Source organism: Amyelois transitella, chromosome W (genome assembly GCF_032362555.1).
Source record: "Amyelois transitella isolate CPQ chromosome W, ilAmyTran1.1, whole genome shotgun sequence".
NCBI classification, from domain to species: domain Eukaryota; kingdom Metazoa; phylum Arthropoda; class Insecta; order Lepidoptera; family Pyralidae; genus Amyelois; species Amyelois transitella.
In genome coordinates this window covers 11751466-11771812 of record NC_083536.1, presented here as the reverse complement: position 1 = coordinate 11771812, position 20347 = coordinate 11751466, and the positions used below count along the sequence as shown (strand labels likewise).

Here is a 20347-nt window from a genome sequence, read left to right as displayed (position 1 = left end):
CATAGTACTACGACAGCTCTTGTAAAAATTACGGATGACATCCGTTTTAATATTGAAAATAAAAAGCTTACCGTACTTGTTCTTCTTGATTTCACAAGTGCTTTTAATACTGTCGATTTCGATATTTTGGTTGAAATTTTACGTACTTTAAAATTTTCCTCAAATGCCCTCTGTTGGTTTTCATCTTACCTTACTGGTCGTAAACAACGTATAAAATTGAATGATTGCTTCTCAGATTGGTGTGATCTAGTAGCTGGTGTTCCGCAGGGTGGCATTCTTTCTCCGGTTCTGTTCTCAATATTCGTTGATGGTATTACTGCGTCTCTTTCCTCTAATTTTCATCTTTATGCCGATGACTTACAGATCTATGCGTCTGCTAGTTTGGATGATATTAATGATGCTTTTAGTACCATTAATTCGGATTTGGAGAGGATTGCAGATTGGTCAAGCCGTTTTGGTCTTTTAGTTAATGCTGCCAAGTCACAGGCCATTGTTATTGGTAGTCCGCATTATATTTCGAAATTGGAAAATGTGATGGTTCCTAGCTTAGTTCTGAACAACAATATTATTCCTTTATCTCCCAAAGTGACTAATCTGGGTATCATCATTGACCAGACTCTCTCGTGGATTCCCTATGTCAATGAAATCAGCCGTAAGATGTATGTGTCGTTACATTCACTTCGCCGAATGCAAAAATTTTTACCCGTCGTCACTAAAACTGTGCTTGTTCAGTCGCTTCTCTTTCCCTCTTCTAGATTATTCCGATGTTGCTTGTTTGAACATTACTGAGGAATTGCTTGATAAGTTAGAGCGTTTACAAAACCAGGGCATTCGCTTTGTTTTCGGTCTTCGCAAGTTCGATCATGTTTCTGAGTTTCGTCGCCAATTGAATTGGCTCCCAATTCGCCTTAGACGTAATGTTCACACACTATCTCTCTTGTTTAATGTCCTTTTTAATCCTACTTTCCCCCACTATCTTCATGATAATTTCTCGTTCCGTGAGACGGATAGTCGTTTGCGGTCTCATAACGATCCCAAATTACTTATTCCTCCTTATTCCTCTCGAACCTATGGTTTATCTTTTAGTGTACGTTCTGCTCAGCTTTGGAATGATCTTCCCCAAGATACGAGATCAGCCCTTAACCTTAGTTCTTTTAAAACACTAATCAAAAGACTGTATTCTGATGCATCTAACATTTGAGTGTACTTATATTTATGTAAGTTTATATATATTTTATTTATGTATGTTTATCATTAATTAGTTTGTAATTAATTGATTGTTGTAACGCATCTTCAATGCTTTTAATCTGCGCTGCCTCTTTGACTATGGATTTTCCTTTTTATTTTGGTTGACTGGAAGAAATCCCGATTGGGATAAGTCCGCCATTGTACATATTCTTTTATATTCAATAACTGTTCTGATTTTGTTATATTTATTTTTATGTGCAATAAAGAGTTTACAAACAAACAAACAAACAAACAAACTATACAACACTGAATAAACAACTACCTACACGAAATAGTAATATTTACCAAAAAGAGAAAAAATAATTGAATAAGTACGTAATTAGAGCAATTTACTACTTAAGTTTGGTAGCCGCTCGTTTCGCTCGCTGCTGTCTGTCACCAGACCCAGGTACAACTTCGCACGTCTTGGGGGGATGTTGGCGATGTTGTTTTAAAACCACCCCAGTCCCAGATGAGGAAGCAACAGGTGCAGTTTCCGCAAATGCATTTCCGGCCTGATCTAGATCCTCCAGTGCATTTATGCTGATGGGCTTCCCCGAGGGTGGTTTAACAAAAATGGAACCATCGAATGTCCAGCATTTGGTCATGCCGAATCGCCTACGAGCCTCGGTGAACAGAGCCTGCCGACGACGGGTGAGGAACTCGGAAACTACTGTCGTCGTTCCTTTGAGGACTGTCTTCTTACGCCATACAGTGTTCTTTATGGTAGGACAAACAAAACGCACAAGAATTGGCCTGGGACGGCTATTGTTCTTTGATCCCATTCTATGACACGCTTCAAAAGAACTAGACGAGATCCCCTCCATATGAAACCTTTCGCCTAGGATGGCGGAGATTACTGCAAAAGCATCTTCATTTGCGCCATTTTCAGCTTCCTTGATGCCTCCAAAAAGTAAACATCTTCTCCGATGCCTCATCTCAATATTGTCTACGGATCTGACTAACTCCTCAAGCTGTTGTTGGAGAAGCTGCATGATATCACGGACATCACTCTTAAACTTACTGTAGTCTTCCCAGAGCTTGTTGAGTGATGCTGGCTCCTTTGACAGGAGATGGTAAACTGTATGCATGAAGCTTTAAAAGAGAAAGGAATGAAAGTGAACGTAAGTAAAACTAAAACACTGGTTTTTGAAATGGAGAAAGAAATGACAGCATGTAATATTTTGATTGGAGGAGAAAAAGTGGAGCAAGTGAAAGAGTTTGTATATCTAGGATCAAAGTTTACATCAGATGGCAAGTATGATAGTGATATTGAAAGGAGAGTGAACGCGGGGAACATGGTGAATGGAGCTTTGCATGCCTTTATGAGCAGTCAGAAACTATCCAAAAAGGCTCGACTGGCTGTGCACAGGGGCGTGTTGGTCCCGACATTAATGTATGGGAGTGAAAGTTGGGTATGGCAAAAGAAGCATGAATGCAGAATAAATGCAGTGGAAATGAGAGCGTTAAGGAGTATGATGGGTGTGAAATTGAGTGACAGGATAAGGAACAGCGTGATAAGGGAATGTTGTGATGTGAAAGAAGATGTAGTTACAGGAATAGAAAAGGGTATGTTAAGATGGTTCGGTCATGTGGAGAGGATGAATGAAAGCAGGTTGACTAAGCAGATATACAAGGAGAGTGTGGAGGGAAAGGTCGGAGTGGGAAGACCTAGACGAACGTATCTTGATCAAATTAAGGACGTCCTGGTAAAGGGTCAGGTCAAAAGTACCCGAAACCGCCGAGCTTGTATGAAGAGAGTTATGAATGTGGACGAAAGAAGTATGCAGAGATCGTGGCAAGTGGAAAGAGGTAGTCTCTGCCTACCCCTCCGGGAAAGAGGCGTGATTTTATGTATGTATGTGTGGGATAACAATGGACTGTATTTAATAAAGGAGATAAATTAGAGTAGGTAGGTATGTAACGTGGTTGCCCGGGTTGGACAAATCCCCAATGAAATTTGAGTACGACTCACCTTTCCTCTGCACGGCAGATTTCCCAGTTCCTCACGGAGGCCTCCGGGTAATTGAAGATATACCACACACACAACTCTGTCCAAAATCACTTAAAACAAAATTTATTAAAAGTTTCGATGGTGATTGCGAGCGCGCTTGAAGCAGACTACTCTAGCGCCACTTTTTCTCTCGGTGGCTAAAACTGGTACTTTCTACCACACATTAGTCCGGTGGCGCCCTCAACATTCAAAAAGGAAGTATCCAACCACAGATTAAATACGAAACATACCCCCTACCGAAACCATAGTTATGGTTTCTAATAATTAAGAAAGTATACTTTAAAGAGATAATAAGTCATGAAAATTGACAAAGGTATATATAACAATATATTAAAAAAATTATAATAATAATAATTAAAAAACTAAGATTTACTTAGATATTTAAAGTTTAAGAAACTAATTGGTATAGGGTAATGGACTAAGTTTATTGACTGGTCTTTGCAGAACACTCTTTTCAGTGCGCAAGGTAACACAACGGACAACACCGTCAGGACCGGGATGTAATTTTTCTATTTTCCCTAATGGCCATTTACATGAAGGGGCATTATCGGTTTTAACCAGAACTAAATCTCCAACATTTAGGTTGGTGGATGAATTAAACCATTTTGCTCTTTGTTGAAGTGTATTTAAATATTCGTGACTCCAGCGTTTCCAGAAAATTTGAGAGCACTTTTGTACATACTGCCATCGTGACAGTCTATTTTCGGGCACTTCTTGGAAATTATACTCTGGTAAGGAGGTTAAACTTCTGCCGATTAGGAAGTGTCCGGCAGTCAAGACGTTAAATTCATTAGGGTTGTCACTAGCTGGCAGTGGACACAACGGGCGCGAATTTAAAACTGCTTCAACTTTACAAAATACAGTAGTAAGTTCCTCAAACGTTAAGGACTTTTCACCTACGCTACGTAATAAATGATATTTAGCTGACTTTATGCCAGCTTCCCAGAGTCCACCCATGTTAGGAGCACTTGGAACATTAAACCTCCACACTAATTGTCTTTTGGCGCAGCCATCAGTGATGTCATTCTCGTTATCACGCAAAAACTTTTGAATTTCGTTCAAATGCTTACTCGATGCTATAAAATTGGTACCACAGTCTGAATAAAGTGCCGAGCAAAGACCCCGACGAGCAACAAAGCGATCTAAACAAGCGAGAAAACATTCGGCAGACAAAGAAGATAACACCTCTAGATGTACTGCTTTTGTGGAAAAACAGATGAATAATGCTAAATAAGCTTTAGAAACTTTAGCATGACGATATAAACTAGTTTTGATTAAGAATGGACCACCGAGATCTACTCCAACGTGAGCAAATACTTTGTGGGGTAACAACCTGGTAGGTGGTAGCGGTGCCATCTCAGGTTGTAACAAAGACGGTTTGCATTTAAAGCAAATTTTACATTTGGATAAAACGGATCTTATTACGCTACGAGCGGATGGAATCCAGTAATTTTCATTAATAATGTTTTGTAAGGTACGTGGACCTACATGTAAATATTTTTTATGTAAATATTCTATTAATAATCTAGTAAATTGACTATCCTTCGGTAACAGACGTGGATGTTTAGCATTATATGGAAGTTCAGAATAACCTATACGACCCCCTACCCTGAGAAAGCCGGAGGTATCAATAAATGGCGATAATTTTCGAAGCGAAGCTACATGTTTATTATTCTTTAATAACTGTAATTCAGATTCATAATATGCACTCTGAACTAAACGAATTAACCTGTCCAGTGCTTCATTTAATTCAACTGTCGATAAAGTTGTGGATATTTTATCCTTATTTTTTAATCTTAAAATCCAAGCACACGATCTTTGTAATTTAGTGAAAGATGAAAACAGACTAAACATTCGTATACAAAAATCTTGTTTAGTTTCTTGACACAAGCTATTATTTGAAAATAAATTTACTAATTTCACTTCTGGTAGTTTGCTATTATTTTCGATAACGAAGGTACAAATGGGCCAATCCTTATAATCCTTTTTCATCCAATCTGACCCGTATAACCATTTCTGAGTGCAACTGATAAGTTGCGACGGAGATGCTCCGCGGGAACAAAGATCTGCTAGATTATCTTCACTGCAGACATGACGCCAATAATGAGGAGGTAAAACTTCTATTATCTGTGTCACACGGTGACAAACAAAAGTTTTCAATTTATATGGTTCCGTTTGTAACCACGACAACACGATTGTTGAATCTGATAAAGCAGTAATTTTGTTTATTTTAACTCTTGTAAAAATATCACAGACAGATTTTATTAATTTACTCAACAAAACAGCGCCCATTAATTCTAATCGCGGAATTGTTATGGGTTTTATGGGAGCGACTTTAGATTTGGCGGTAACTAAGCGAACTTTAACATTATTGTCACAATCGCGACTGATGACGTAAACGCAGGCAGCGTAGCCACTAGACGACGCGTCACAAAAGCCAACTAAGTCACAGTCCGATTGTCCCGGTAATAACATATGACGTTCAATGCGTAACTCCGCCAATATCGGAAGTTCTGAAATATAACATTGCCAAGTTGTACTAATATTATCTGGCAACTTTTCATCCCAACCAATACCTAATTTCCAAAGATCCCGCTTAATAAATGTTACAGAACCTTCCCTATTCTCTTCAGGAACTCTCAACAGTAAATCCTTACAGTTACTCATCCACTTTTTTAAAGTAAAATTTGCGCTTTCAAAAATACCTATTAGTTGGTCTTGAACTAAACACGCTTTATCATAAGACTCACAAGAATACAAAATGTCGTCCATGTATACACATTCACGTAAAACTTGAGCAGCGAGTGGAAAACGTTTCCCTTCATCTTCAGCCAATTGGTGCAGTGTGCGGATCGCCAAAAAGGGTGAACAGCTAAGTCCGTATGTAACCGTTTTTAATTCATATAAGTTTATGGGATCGTTAGGCGAATACCGGTACAAAATATGTTGATAACATCTATCTTCCTTTCTTAATAATATAGCTCGGTACATTTTGCAAACATCACTCACTAAACAATATTCAAAAAAACGGAATTTTAATATGATAGCAGTAATGTCAGGATACAACTTCGGACCAATCAATAAATTATCGTTTAACGAAACGTTGTTGCTACTTTTTGCCGATCCATCGAACACGACACGTAATGGAGTTGACGCGCTACTTGGACGTAAAATACTATGATGTGGAATAATATATTTGCTAGGAATATCGCCCTGATAACGTTCCATGTGGTCAAGTTTTTCATATTCACGCATAAATTCGTTATATTTCTGATGTAACTCGGGAGTACGCGCAAGTTTACGCTCGGTATACAATAACCTACGTTCGGCCGCGGCGCGGGAATCACCCAGTGGCGCGGGGTCGGTTACGAACGGTAGTGGTACGACATACTGCCCGTTCGATTCTCGAAAATGATTATTAACAAAAATATTCTCAGCAAGTTGGTCCATAGAACTAACGACAGGTGTGCACGGCACTTCCTCCAGTTCCCAAAACTTATGCAATATTTTATCTAATGAACATTCCTCATTATGCGAGACAGATAAATGAAAATTTTGGGAATTATTCTCTCTGTGTGGGAATAATTTACCACTTACAACACAACCAAAAACAGTCTCAATTACGCTTGGAATGTTTGAATTAATCAATATCGGCTTACCCGTGATAAGATCTGGCACAATGTCATTACCCAATAAAATATCAATTCGCGATTTTTTGTAGAAAAATGTGTCTGCTAGTTGATAAGAATTATATTCATTAATTACATGTTTAGGAAAATTGACATTAGGCATATCAGATGAGACCTTGGATACTACGATTAAGTTGACGTTAAATGTAGGACCGTCTGAATGTTTTGGTTTTATTGTGCATGAAATCATCCCTTGATTTTTCACTATGTTCCCGCCTAAACCATTAATAGTAAATGGGCATTTTTTACGCGGCAAACCTAACCTCTGAGCGCACTCTGTAGTGATGAATGAACTTTGAGCTCCGGAATCTAAGACTGCACGGCAGTTTTGATATTGCCCATCAATATCAGTGATGTGCGTAAGTGTAGTTCCTAAGACTACCCCGTATTTATTTTCATCTACACAATGTAGTGCGTGATGAATCGTTCGGTCACTCACGGAGTGAGAAGAAACTAGCGCTTGCTGTGTGTGTGACGGAGACGGTTGCGCGGACGAAGTACTTGGCGGCACGGCCGCTGCGATTGTACGTTCCGCTTTACCTGTATCTTGATGCAATAAATAATGATGCGACAAAGCACACACTCCGCAAGTGATTGTACTTTTGCACAAATTAGACTCATGATCGGGTTTGAGACAATTAGTGCAGAGCTTCAATGAACGGACACGGTCCTTGCGATCATCGACGGACAATTTACGAAATTGGTCACATCGATATATCATATGACTTTGATTACAATGTGGACAAGTCATGTTTATATTAGAGTTATTATTATTACGATTGTTACGATTTTGAACTCGTGAAGTCGTAAGTACTGACCTTGAAGACGATGTCTTATTTACATAATGACTACTTTTATGCATATTGGTAGGTTTAGGTATTACAGAGGTGCTAGAAAGTGTATGTTCTAGAACTTTTACTTGTTTGTTTACGAAATCAATAAGTTCGGAGAATGTAGGTAAAGAATGTTGATCCCTACTTTCCTCAAATAATTTTCTTGTATGAGGGTCTAGTCTTTGTAATGCTAAATGACAAATTAAAAAATCATTCAAGTTTTTTATATTTAACGCTTGAATAGCCTTTAATGAATGGTCAAAAGTTTCAATAAATAATGTGAGATTAGCCGTCGTGTCTTTAGTGAGCGGCGTAAAGTTAAGCATTTTATCAAAGTACCTACACGCCAGAGTTCTGTTATCGTGATATTTGTCGATTAAACTTTGCCAAACTACCGCGTAATTAGCAGATGTAATAGGTAGTTGTTTAACTATATTTAAAGCTGAACCTTTAACGCATGACAGTAAATAATGAAATTTATCGATATCAGTAAAGTTTCGGTTATGAACTAATGATACAAACGTGTCATAAAAGGTTGTCCAATTTTCAATTTGACCGTCAAATTGAAATAATTGTATCTTAGGTAATGCTGGGACCACTAAATCCTTTTTTACTGAATAATCTACTGGAGATTTATCTGTCTTGTATTTATTTACGATTAACTGACACGCATTGTACATCTCGTCGAAAGTTTCGAGTTCACGATTATTTAATTTTGCCTTCGGTTGTTTTTGTAATTCTAGTTCGTATAAATCAAAAATGGCCGTTTCAAATCGCCTCCGAACACTTTCCATATCGGAGAATTGGACCAAAAATGAAGGCAATCGATCTAAGTTACTCTCAATCTTTCCAGACATATCATATATACGTTGCATTTTAATGAAAAGATATTCTTTTTTTGCTAACAATGTATTTATTTTAATTTGCAAAGTTTCGCTTTCCGCCATGTTGATAACACTTGCCGGCTTGCCGGCAAATTACGTATGTACACTTAGTCCACAAAAAGCAAAAGTATGTCTCAAAATAAGATTAATCTTGGCTCGAAGAACCAGAAATGTGGGATAACAATGGACTGTATTTAATAAAGGAGATAAATTAGAGTAGGTAGGTATGTAACGTGGTTGCCCGGGTTGGACAAATCCCCAATGAAATTTGAGTACGACTCACCTTTCCTCTGCACGGCAGATTTCCCAGTTCCTCACGGAGGCCTCCGGGTAATTGAAGATATACCACACACACAACTCTGTCCAAAATCACTTAAAACAAAATTTATTAAAAGTTTCGATGGTGATTGCGAGCGCGCTTGAAGCAGACTACTCTAGCGCCACTTTTTCTCTCGGTGGCTAAAACTGGTACTTTCTACCACACATTAGTCCGGTGGCGCCCTCAACATTCAAAAAGGAAGTATCCAACCACAGATTAAATACGAAACAGTATGTATGTATGTATGTGCAAAGAAAATATCTTATTGTACGGCACAAAGACGACTTTCATTTAAGACGAATAAGATTGCAACTAAGATGCCGCCGAAGTAAAATACCCAAGACTCAGATGTAGAAGACGTTGAAGATGTTGAGGTACAGATATCATTCAGAGACTTGGAAAAGTCTATGAATACTTTCACTGGAGATGATACTTACCCGGTTAACGAATTTATTGAAGAATTTGAAGATGTTGCAGATTTGATGAAATGGACTAACGTCGAAAAATTAATTTACGCGAAAAGGCTTTTAAGAGGTACAGCTAAATTATTTCTACGTTCAATGGGAAGAATTAAAGATTACTCTACACCAACCTTTTTTATTCTGATATTTTTCCCCATGAAAATGTTGTGAATTCGACATTTTCTTTAACAGATGCGCATGCCCAGACACGACGCTGGACGGGATGCCCCAAGGCCGCCCGGGGAGGGAGTGCCGCGCCTGCTCCCCCTCCCACTGCAGCGAGAGGAGGGAGTGTCGGTACACCAACAACCAGCCGTATTGCAGGTATATATATGTAGTTAGGTGAAGGAATTGTGATTGCGCGTTTTAGATTTGTCATTAGTTAAAAAAAACAATTTTTCTTTTTCCTTCCTTTTATAGTTACTTCCGTTTATAGTTGCTTCCTTTAACAGTTGCTCGTCAGGATACTACGGCTCGACCTGCGAAGTTGACGGCGAGGTGGTCGGAGTGGCCGTGGGCGCCTCATTGGCTGCAGCTATCGTCATCGCGTTGACTTTGGCGTTCCTCTTGTCTTGGAGGTGAGATCTGTTATACATACATACATATGATCACGTCTTTATCCCTCACGGGGTAGACAGAGCCAACAGTCTTGAAAAGACTGATAGGCCACGTTCAGCTGTTTGGCTTAATGATAGAATTGAGATATACATACATAAAATCACGCCTCTTTCCCGGAGGGGTAGGCAGAGCCTACCTCTTTCCACTTGCCACGATCTTTGCATATTTCCTTCGCTGTTCTGTTATTATTTTTCTAATTTATTTATTTACATACATACATACATATGGTCACGTCTATATCCCTCGCGGGGTAGACAGAGCCAACAGTATTGAAAAGACTGAACGGCCACGTTCAGCTGTTTGGCTTAATGATAGAATTGACATTCAAATAGTGACAGGTTGCTAGCCCATTGTCTAAAAAAAGGATCGCAATTTTATAAGCCTATCCCTTAGTCGCCTTTTACGACATCCATGGGAAAGAGATGGAGTGGTCTTATTCTTTTTGCCGTGTGGTTCCCGGCACCAATACAAAAAAGAATATGACCACGCGAGTGATTATATATGATATTTAACATTGTTCCAGTCGCAAATGGTCCCGGGAGCAGAAGGCCGCCGGCATGGGATCCCCAGTGTTCAGCTACATGGCGGCCAGCACCATCAAAACCCCACCAGTGGGTCAGCCGCCTTATCAGGTAACCCGTTATTTTGTGAAGTCACGTGTCGGCTTCTTTGGCTCAGCGGTGGGGCTTGTCTTTGACGCAGGAGGTCCCGGGTTCGAATCCCGGTGAAGGCATGATGAGGAATCTTTGTCTTATTGGCCTGGGTTTTGGATATTTATCTGTTGAAGTATTTGTTATGAAATATAGTATCGTTGAATTTTATTGTATATTGTTACACGTTTCGACGGCCTCTGTGGCGCAGCGGTAGTACGCTTGTCTGTGACATAGGAGGTCCCGGGTTCGAATCCCGGTGAAGGCATGATTAGGAACGATTTTTGTCTGATTGGCTTGGGTCTTGGATGTTTATCTGTATTATTTATAATGAAATGTAGTGTCGTTGAGTTGGAATATTGTTACACAAGTTTAGAACTTACTTCGAGGCGTTTGGGACAAATAACAGAGAATGTTTTAAATCCGTTTGGAAATAAGACAATTTTCCGATGTAAAATAAAATATATTTCTATAATTCGTGTACTTTACATGTATGCCCATTCATATCGCACAATTTTGTATTCTGACATGAGCGCCATCTATTAACAAAAACAGACTCGTAAACAGCAAATACATTTTGTTTTTCGATTAGCGCCATCTATTGGCTAGTTTGTAATACAGAAGGCAAAATGGCATCTATTGTTTACTTATGTGAGCAGGTGATGTATAGGCAGGGGCTACCGCTTTCGTGTGGCCGTTTTTTTAAGGCTTTTAGGAGGTACAGCTAAATTATTTCTACGTTCAATGGGAAGAATTAAAGATTACTCTGGGTTGAAAAAAGCATTAAAAGAAGAATTTGGTCCGAAATTAAACAGCGCTACGATTCATAAAAGACTGAGCACCCGCAAGATGAAGAATGATGAAACGTATCAACAGTATTTTTTGACAATGAAAGAAATCGCTCTGCATGGTAAAGTTGAAGATGCTGCTTTAATGGAATACGTAATTGATGGTATTAGAGACTCTCAATCTAATAAAGCTATACTCTATGGTGCTTCATACCTTAAGGAATTTCGGAAAAAGTTGGAGATTTACAGCGAGTTTAGAAAGAAGATGTCTTCACGTTCCAATTATGTTTCTCCTTCAACATCAGTCCAGTCTGGATCTAGAAAGAAAAATGACGCCGCACCACCTAAGAAACGATGTTGCGATGTAGCGATTTAAACCACCAATCATCAGCGTGTACCAAAGGCATTAAATGCTTTAGATGTAACGAGTTTGGACACAAAGGACCCGACTGTCCGAACCAAGTAAAAAAGGCGTTAAATATTTTGAAGAATGACAAGATCGAAGCTCCTTCTAAGCTAGTCAAGATTAATTCTACCCCAATGATATCACTTGTTGACACCGGAAGTGATGTTAACCTCATAACTGAAACTGGATTTGAAGATATAAAACGAAAGATTACTGACTATAAAGATATGAAGATTTGTTTAACTGGCATAGCTGAAAAAGAAATGTTTACAGAAGGAATATTTACTGCAAAAGTTGAAATTGATGATGGATTCTCGGATATGACTTTCTACGTTGTGAAAGATAATGCCATTCCCGTAAGATTGATTATTGGCAACCCGATCCTGAAAGAGTTTGAAGTTAAATTCACTAAAGATGGAATCGAAATGGAAAAGATCATGCATCTAACCCTACTAATAGAAAAGAATGACAATACTGAAGAATTTACTATGGAAGACTCACAATACACAGCTGAAATAAAGAAAATGATAAAAGACTATAATCCTAAAGAAGATACTAAGAAAAGTAATGTAACATTAAAAATAATACTTACCGATGAAACGCCGATATACCAAAGTCCACGTCGCCTGTCACCTCTGGAAACAGATATAGTTCGTCAACAGATTAATGAGTGGCTGGATAAAGAGATAATAAGACCTAGTAAATCAGATTTTGCACGCGCAATAGTTTTAGCTAATAAAAAAGATGGAACCAAAAGAATTTGTATGGACTACAGAGGAATTAACAAGAACATTATTATCTTATTAGAGAAAGATTTCCTTTGCCGCTGATTGATGATCAGATTGATAAATTAAAAGAAGCTATTATATTTACGTCTCTTGATTTAAAAAATGGATTTAATCACGTGGATGTTGATGTAGATAGTCGGAAGTACACTTCTTTTGTGACACCGCAAGGCCAGTTCGAGTTTATCAAAATGCCGTTCGGTCTATGCACAGCGCCATCCGTTTTTCAAAGATATATCAACGATGTTTTTCACGATTACATAACTGATGGTACTGTACTATCTTATCTTGATGACTTGATCATTCCCGCAAAGACAGAAGAAGAATCACTGGCTAAAACAGAGAAAATATTTAAAAGAGAAGAATTTGGTCTGATATTCAATTGGAAAAAATGTCATTTTATGAAGAAGGAAATAGAATATTTAGGATACATAATTAGTAACAATGAAGTAAGACCATCCAAAGAGAAAATAAAAGCAGTTGCAAATTTCAAAAACCCGACTAATATCAAAGCCGTTCAATCGTTTCTCGGATTAACTGGATATTTTAGAAAGTTTGTTCAGAATTATTCTATAATAGCTAAACCTATGACAGATCTGTTAAAGAAAGGAGTTGTTTTTGATTTTGACGAAAGATGTGAACAAGCCTTTATAAGATTAAAGAATTCACTTACCAATTCACCGGTTCTCCGAATTTATAATCCTGCTTTATATACAGAAGTACACACCGATGCAAGTGCAGATGGTTACGGAGCTGTTTTATTACAAAAAAATCCGATTGATGATCAGTTACACCCAGTGCACTTTATGAGTAAAAAGACTACTCCAGCTGAGAAGAAGTATCATAGTTATTATTTAGAAATTTTGGCTATTGTTGAAGCAATAAAGAAATTTAGAGTATACTTACAAGGGATACACTTCAAAATTGTAACCGATTGTTCTGCATTAACGATGACACTACAAAAGAAAGACTTACCTCCACGAGTTGCACGATGGGCCTTATTGCTCGAAGAATACGACTATGAGATAGAACACCGATCTGGATCACGAATGAAACACGCAGTTGCGCTGAGCAGATATCTTGTCTGTTTAGTTCTTTCTGAAACTACAGCAAGGATAAAGAAAGCACAAAACGAAGACGAACATGTAAGATTGATTAAGAAGATTTTAGAGACAGAAGATTACAAAGATTATGTTGTTCAGAATGAAATATTGTATAAGTGGAAAGACGGAAATAAAATAATTGTTGTACCTAAAAAGATGCAATGGGAGATCATTAGGAAGAATCACGAGAAAGGTCATTTCGAAATAGTAAAGACTGAGGAACTTATTGAAAGAGAATATTATATAGAGAATTTAAGAGAAAAGATTAAGAAAATTGTTGATAATTGCGTTGAGTGCATAATTGTATCTCATAAAAAGGGCAAAAAAGAAGGTTTGCTTAATCCGATTAATAAGGGTAGTGTCCCATTGTCGACCTATCACATAGATCACTTAGGACCCCTTACATCAACAAATAAAAGTTACAAATACATACTTACAGTAGTTGACGCGTTTACCAAATTTACTTGGATTTATCCTGTGAAGACTTTAACAACAGAAGAGACTATTAACAAACTGACTTTACAACAACAAGTTTTTGGATCACCCGAACGTATAATAACAGACCGAAACGCTGCATTCACTTCAAATGATTTTAAAGAGTATTGTAAGAATGAGAACATTACACATTATTTAATAACGACTGGTCAGTCAAGAGGAAACGGACAAGTAGAGAGGGTACATCAGATAATTATAAACGTACTTGCTAAACTAAGCGCCGATGATCCTACGAAATGGTACCGTCGTGTATCAAATGTACAGCGTTGTTTGAACGGAACTTATCAACGTAGCATTGGAATGATGCCGTTTGAATTGATGTTCGGAGTAAAGATGAGAGATAAAGATGATGGAATATTAAAATTGGTTGAAGAAGAAATTATTCAAGAAGTAAACGACAAGATGCAAGAATTAAGGGAGAAAGCTAAAGAGTCTATAAGGAAAATACAAGAAGAGAATGTGAAGTACTACAATCGGAAGAGAAAAGAGGCTTTTTCTTATGATATTGGAGATTTAGTAGCGATCAAGAAGACACAGTTCTCACAAGGGAGTAAACTGTACCCTAAGTTTCTAGGACCCTACGAAGTCACCGAAAAGAAACGTAACGACAGATACGTACTAAAGAAAATAGGAACAGCGGAAGGCCCTATTAAGACGACTAGTTCTGCAGATTACATGAAGCCTTGGGTCACCTCAGAAGATAGTATTTCATCTGGGACAGATGAATAGTCAGGACAGCCGTGTGGGTTGTGAACGTTTTTTTTATATAAGTTATTCGTTATTTTTAGTTATTGCTAGCACTGGCAACTTTATTTTAGAATAAAAAATGACGTTAGATGTCAAAGAGTGTCAATAAGAAATTGAAGTTTGTAAGATGTAGAAGTCTATTATAGAAACCGAAATAAGATATTTGTTTTACTTAATCTAACTGAGTAATCCCACATACATATATGTATGCCATATGTTTATACATATATGTACACACACATAATTTTAACATATTTATAATGATACTGTCACTTGATTGCCTCCAATATTTGTTTTTTAAATTTAGCTCTGGTGCCTGCAAAGGGGTCGATATCATGAAATGTAGAATTATATGTTCTCACAATTCGCGCTGTAATCACATTTTTTGCGTATTTAGTTTTAAACGCCGGAGAATGGAAAAGGGTGGTCTGACGCGTCCGAGTCAATGGGGTTCGTTAAAAAATGTTGGCAATCAAATCAGGACAATCCAGTCGACCGTTTACTATGTCATATAAAATACACATATCGGCAATAGTACGTCGTTGGGCTAGGATAAGCAAACCATGCGCGTGGCAACTGTCTTCGTATGATTCGTAGGGTCTGCGGGCACGATAATTAAGATGATTAACAAATGTTTTTTGGATACGTTCTAATTGATAAATGTAAATATTATAGAAGGGAGACCAAATAGGACATGCATATTCAAGTATGCTTCTGACATACGCAAAATAAATAACTTTTATGGCAGATAATTGAGAGAACGAATTACAAATGCGCAAAACAAAACCGAGATTTCTAAAAGCTTTGTTCTTAATATGATTTATATGACCGCAGAGGATCATTTTATTATCAAAAATTACTCCCAAATCTCGAGCAAGTTTAGTTTTGTCTATAACTACTCCGTTGAAGCTATAATTGAATATGAAAGGTTTACTTTTACGGGTAAAGCTGATGCATTGACATTTCTTTACATTGACAGTAAGTTTATTGTCCATATAATACTTTAGAAGATTGTCAAGATCTCTCTGCATCGATTGACAATCCAAAATATTGGTTACTTTACAATAAATTTTCGTATCGTCTGCGTACATCAGATATTTTGAATGTTTAAAGCATTCCCCAATGTCGTACAAATAGGCGTTGTACAGTAATGGACCTAAATGTGAGCCCTGAGGGACACCTGAAACTACTGTAATGAAATCTGAACGGTATCCTCCGATCACTAGCGCCTGCGAGCGGTTTGCCAAATAAGATTCCACCCATCTTAGTAGACTACCATGGATACCCAGGCGTTGTAACTTTTCCAACAAGATGACATGATCCACACGGTCAAAGGCTTTTTCCATGTCCGTGTAGATAACGTCAACCTGCCCTCCGCTGTCCATGTTAGTCAACATAAAAATAGTAAAGCAAGCCAAGTTGGTGACCGTCGATCTTTTTTTTAAAAATCCATGCTGATTATTTGGCAACGATTGTGAAATAGTATTGTATAAAGAATTATAGACAATGAGCTCGAGCATCTTCGCCAGTGGATTGAGAATAGATATTCCTCTATAATTTACTATTTTAGACTTAGAGCCTTTTTTATGGATAGGTATAATGTGTGCCGCCTTCCATTTTGTAGGAAAGACACCTTCATCAAGAGAACGATTAAATACGATGGTAATAGGAACTGCTAAAATTTGTGCACAAGATTTCCAGAAAAATGGGGGAATCCCGTCGCCTCCTGACCCTTTGTTAATATCCAAATGTTCCAACAACTTCACAACCTCGTCTGGTGTGATATGTACTTTAGAAATTACATCTATACCGTCAAAACGATCTTCAGAGACAGTGGTTCTGCTAGAGGGAGTTCCAAAAACACTTTTAAAGAACTCATTAAACGCGTTACATATCTCATTTCCTTCCGAATATTTCATTCCATCTAAAGTTAGAGTTTTTGGGTAATTAGAACATCCTCGAATAGACTTAGCATATGCCCAAAAGCTCTTAGGATTATCGTTAATGCTACTTTCACAACGTGAAGTATATAGTTTAAAACATTCCCGTTGGACACGGTGCTCACGCTTACGTAATAAAGAAAATTCATCGTAATCGAGTCTTTTTCCGTATCTTTTCCATCTAGCATGAGTTTTATGTTTTTCTTTAATTATTTTAATAAGAGCTGACGTATACCAGTTTGGATAAGAGCGATGTATATGTTTATAAACTAATGGAACAAAATGGTTGACACAATAATTTATTTCGGCATAGAAATTGTCAACAGCCTCATCTAAAGAGTTATTACTTGTATTTAATAACGAAATCCAATCAACATTTGAAAAATAGTTATATATTGACTTGTAATCAGCCCTTCTAAAGTTACGTCTTGGAACAGATGCTTCAGTCAGAGGTCGTATGCTGATGTCCAACATTTCCAAAACAAAGGTAGGATGCGCTGGGTCCTCCTTTACCAATGGAGTGGGGCAGCGAGTCACCGAAAGTGGAAGATTGGAGAACGCTAGATCAAATGTATTGTTAAATTTATTTTTAATAAAATTATATTGTGTCAATCCCAAAAGTTGCAGTTCCTCAACTAAATAAGTTGCAGCGTTTTGTAATTCTAATGACCCTCGACGCAAACAATTAGGCTGACCGTTTTCCCAATCTATGCAAAATAAATTGAAATTGCCGACTAACAAATAATAATCCCTAAAATGATCCGTCATAGTCTGTGTGACACTTTGAACAAATATTTTAATATCAGATGGGAGCCGACCGTCCAATTGGGCATTAATCTACTTAATATCTTGCTGGATTTCGGTTTTCCAATTTCTCATTTCTATGATAAAGCACTGGAGAACCTCGCTGAAGTCATCGTCGTGTCTCCTCTTGCGATGTGCACCGCATGCTGTATCGGAGACAGTACTCAAGTCGGACTCAGAGCTACACGTACCCTTGGGCTGCATACTAGGCGAGCGCAACATCTTCAGAATGCCTCTTCCAGATTACGAATATGTATGTCAACGTCACACAACACGCCTCACAGAAAATATTATTTATGCGTAATATTAACGATTCGTATTATTCACAACTTTAAAGCTGTTATGTCGAGTGTCTAAATTGAATCGCGCGATCTTTACCAGTAAATCGACTAAAACGGAGTAAGTGGACGCGTCCGCACGACACAAGCGACCGCTTGAGAAAAAAAGCACCCTGGGCAACCGCATCCTGCGCCAAGGACTTCACCCTCAGCACAGCGTGAATCGTCGTCCGCCTCCGGCGGAACCCATATTGGCGATCCCCCAGGTCCGGCCCGAATCTCTCCAGGTGCTCGGCGAGGCGGTCAGCAATGACCCTTTTCAGCAATTTGCCGGCCTTATAGAGCACGACGAGGGGACGGAAACCGGTCGGAGAATCCACCGGACGTCTCTCCTTCTGCAGTAGGACTAGTCGGCCCACTTGCCACGCCGCGGGAAACCTTCCCTGCTCAAAACAGGCTATGAACAGCCCCCTCAGCCGTTCCCCCAGAACGTCCAGAGCGAGAAAAAAGACACGACCCGGAACTCCATCAGGACCCGGAACGACGTTCTTCGCATGCAGCCGTGTAACGGCCGCAGCAAACTCATCCCGGGTCACCTCCGGGATTGCCTCCACGCCCTCTCTTCTTTTCGCCAGTGGCGGTGCCATACTGGGGGGCTGAAAGGCCGCTCCCTGCGGGAACAGATAGGGCCACCACCTCACCGAGGAACTGCGGAGCCAAGGTCCGCGCCAGGGGGGCCACATACGGCCAGAGCTTATTCCGGACCAGCCGATATGGACGCCCCCAAGGATCGCGGTCCAAGGTACCCCAGCAGCTCCTCGCGTGCTGCCTCCTTGGCTGACGCTATCGCTGTCCTCAGCGATCTCTTCGCCCCCACTAGCCCGTTGGTGATGAGCCACTCCTCGAAAAGTGCACCCCGCACATCTGTTGCGGGGGATACCCATGCCGTTGATTTGGCATTGAGATCTCCAGCAACCAGCACGGGAAGAGGGTGACTCCTCAGGACCAGCGCCTCGACCTGGGTCAGGAATGACTCGAACTCGTTGAGCAGACGGTTGGGCGAGAAATATACTCCGCCCACACAACACAGCACAACCAAGTCACCCAGACGAGCCGAGACCACTCCATGACCTCGCACGACACATGTAAGAGGCGAAGAGCTCGCAAAAGACACGATCGCAACCGCGCTGTCTTCGTCTCGCACCCAATCTGCGTCTGGGCCGTAGCCGCGGACGCACCCCGCTTCCCACCTCTTTTCCTATTTTTATTTTTGCGCGTGCTGGAGCACGCCTTGCTCCCCACGCGGTGCTTGCCCCCGCGCACAAGATGCACTTGGGGGCGCCGCGGCCTTGTGACCCGGCTCGCCGCACCTGTAGCATAACAGGCTCCTGTCGGACTCGGCAGTGCACCGCTGCGAGACATGACCCGTCTCTAGGCAGCGGAAGCACTGCATGGGCCTAGCAGGTAGCAGTTTTACCTGCGCCGAAACCCATCCGACTAGGAGCCTGGTGCCATTGGCGGTCAGCCGTTTGGCCGCCGCGATGGGACACCTGACAGGCTGTACGAACACCCGCGCGGTCCTCTCGAATGTCCCCGACTCGGATATCCGATTCGGGGCATTGGCCCGCACGAGCCATTGCGCTACACACCAGGGCTGGGGTGGCGGAGTCACAAAGCTTCAGTACGCGCAAATCCACACACTTTTGAGGCCTGGCTACCTCTGCAACCTGAGAATCGAGGACCTCCTTCAATTTGGACGCCAGGAGGTTTTCTTTCGAAAGAATTTCATATAATACCGTCAAATTGAACTTTCATCCGTCTTGGGCTTGTTTTTATTCACACACAGTTTTTTATTTCAATATTTATTTTGATTTGGTGTATAAGACTTAAAACAAGAAAGTTTTTTTCTTCTATAACAGTTAAATAAATATATTATTCATTTTTGTGAAATCATGTCGTCTAGGTACAAGTTCCCATTAATATTTTTTTCCGAAGCAAATAAGCCAGAACTTTTTGTTAGAAGTACGTACCTAGAATCATTTTTTCAAAAATTTTTAAAAAAAATCATTTTACTAGAACTTTTTCTAAAAACCACCAGGAACTATAGAACTATTGTGGATGCGAATAGAACTCTTATAAAATTTTGATATGCTGAAAGTTGTTATGCCAACATCACGCACACTGAAATCACGGCGTCATCTAAATATCAAAGTAAGTAATTTTTTTCCCCCTTTTTTCCAATTTATTTAATTTTTAATTTTTTATTGATATTATAATTTGACAAATTTTTATTATTATTATTAATT

At 39.4% G+C, this 20347-nt stretch overlaps 1 protein-coding gene across 1 annotated transcript; it reads right to left on the bottom strand.

Annotated features, from left to right (window-relative positions):
* Positions 1 to 1568: 1568 nt before the first annotated feature.
* Positions 1569 to 2318, bottom strand: LOC132904209 (uncharacterized). The gene has a single exon (XM_060954127.1). The coding sequence runs from the start codon at positions 2316 to 2318 to the stop codon at positions 1581 to 1583; it is 738 nt and encodes a 245-aa protein (XP_060810110.1). The 3' UTR covers positions 1569 to 1580.
* Positions 2319 to 20347: the final 18029 nt, after the last annotated feature.

Excerpts from the sequence above, each read along its gene's own strand:
- LOC132904209 (XM_060954127.1), bottom strand. The coding sequence starts at position 2,318 with ATGCATACAGTTTACCATCTCCTGTCAAAGGAGCCAGCATCACTCAAC.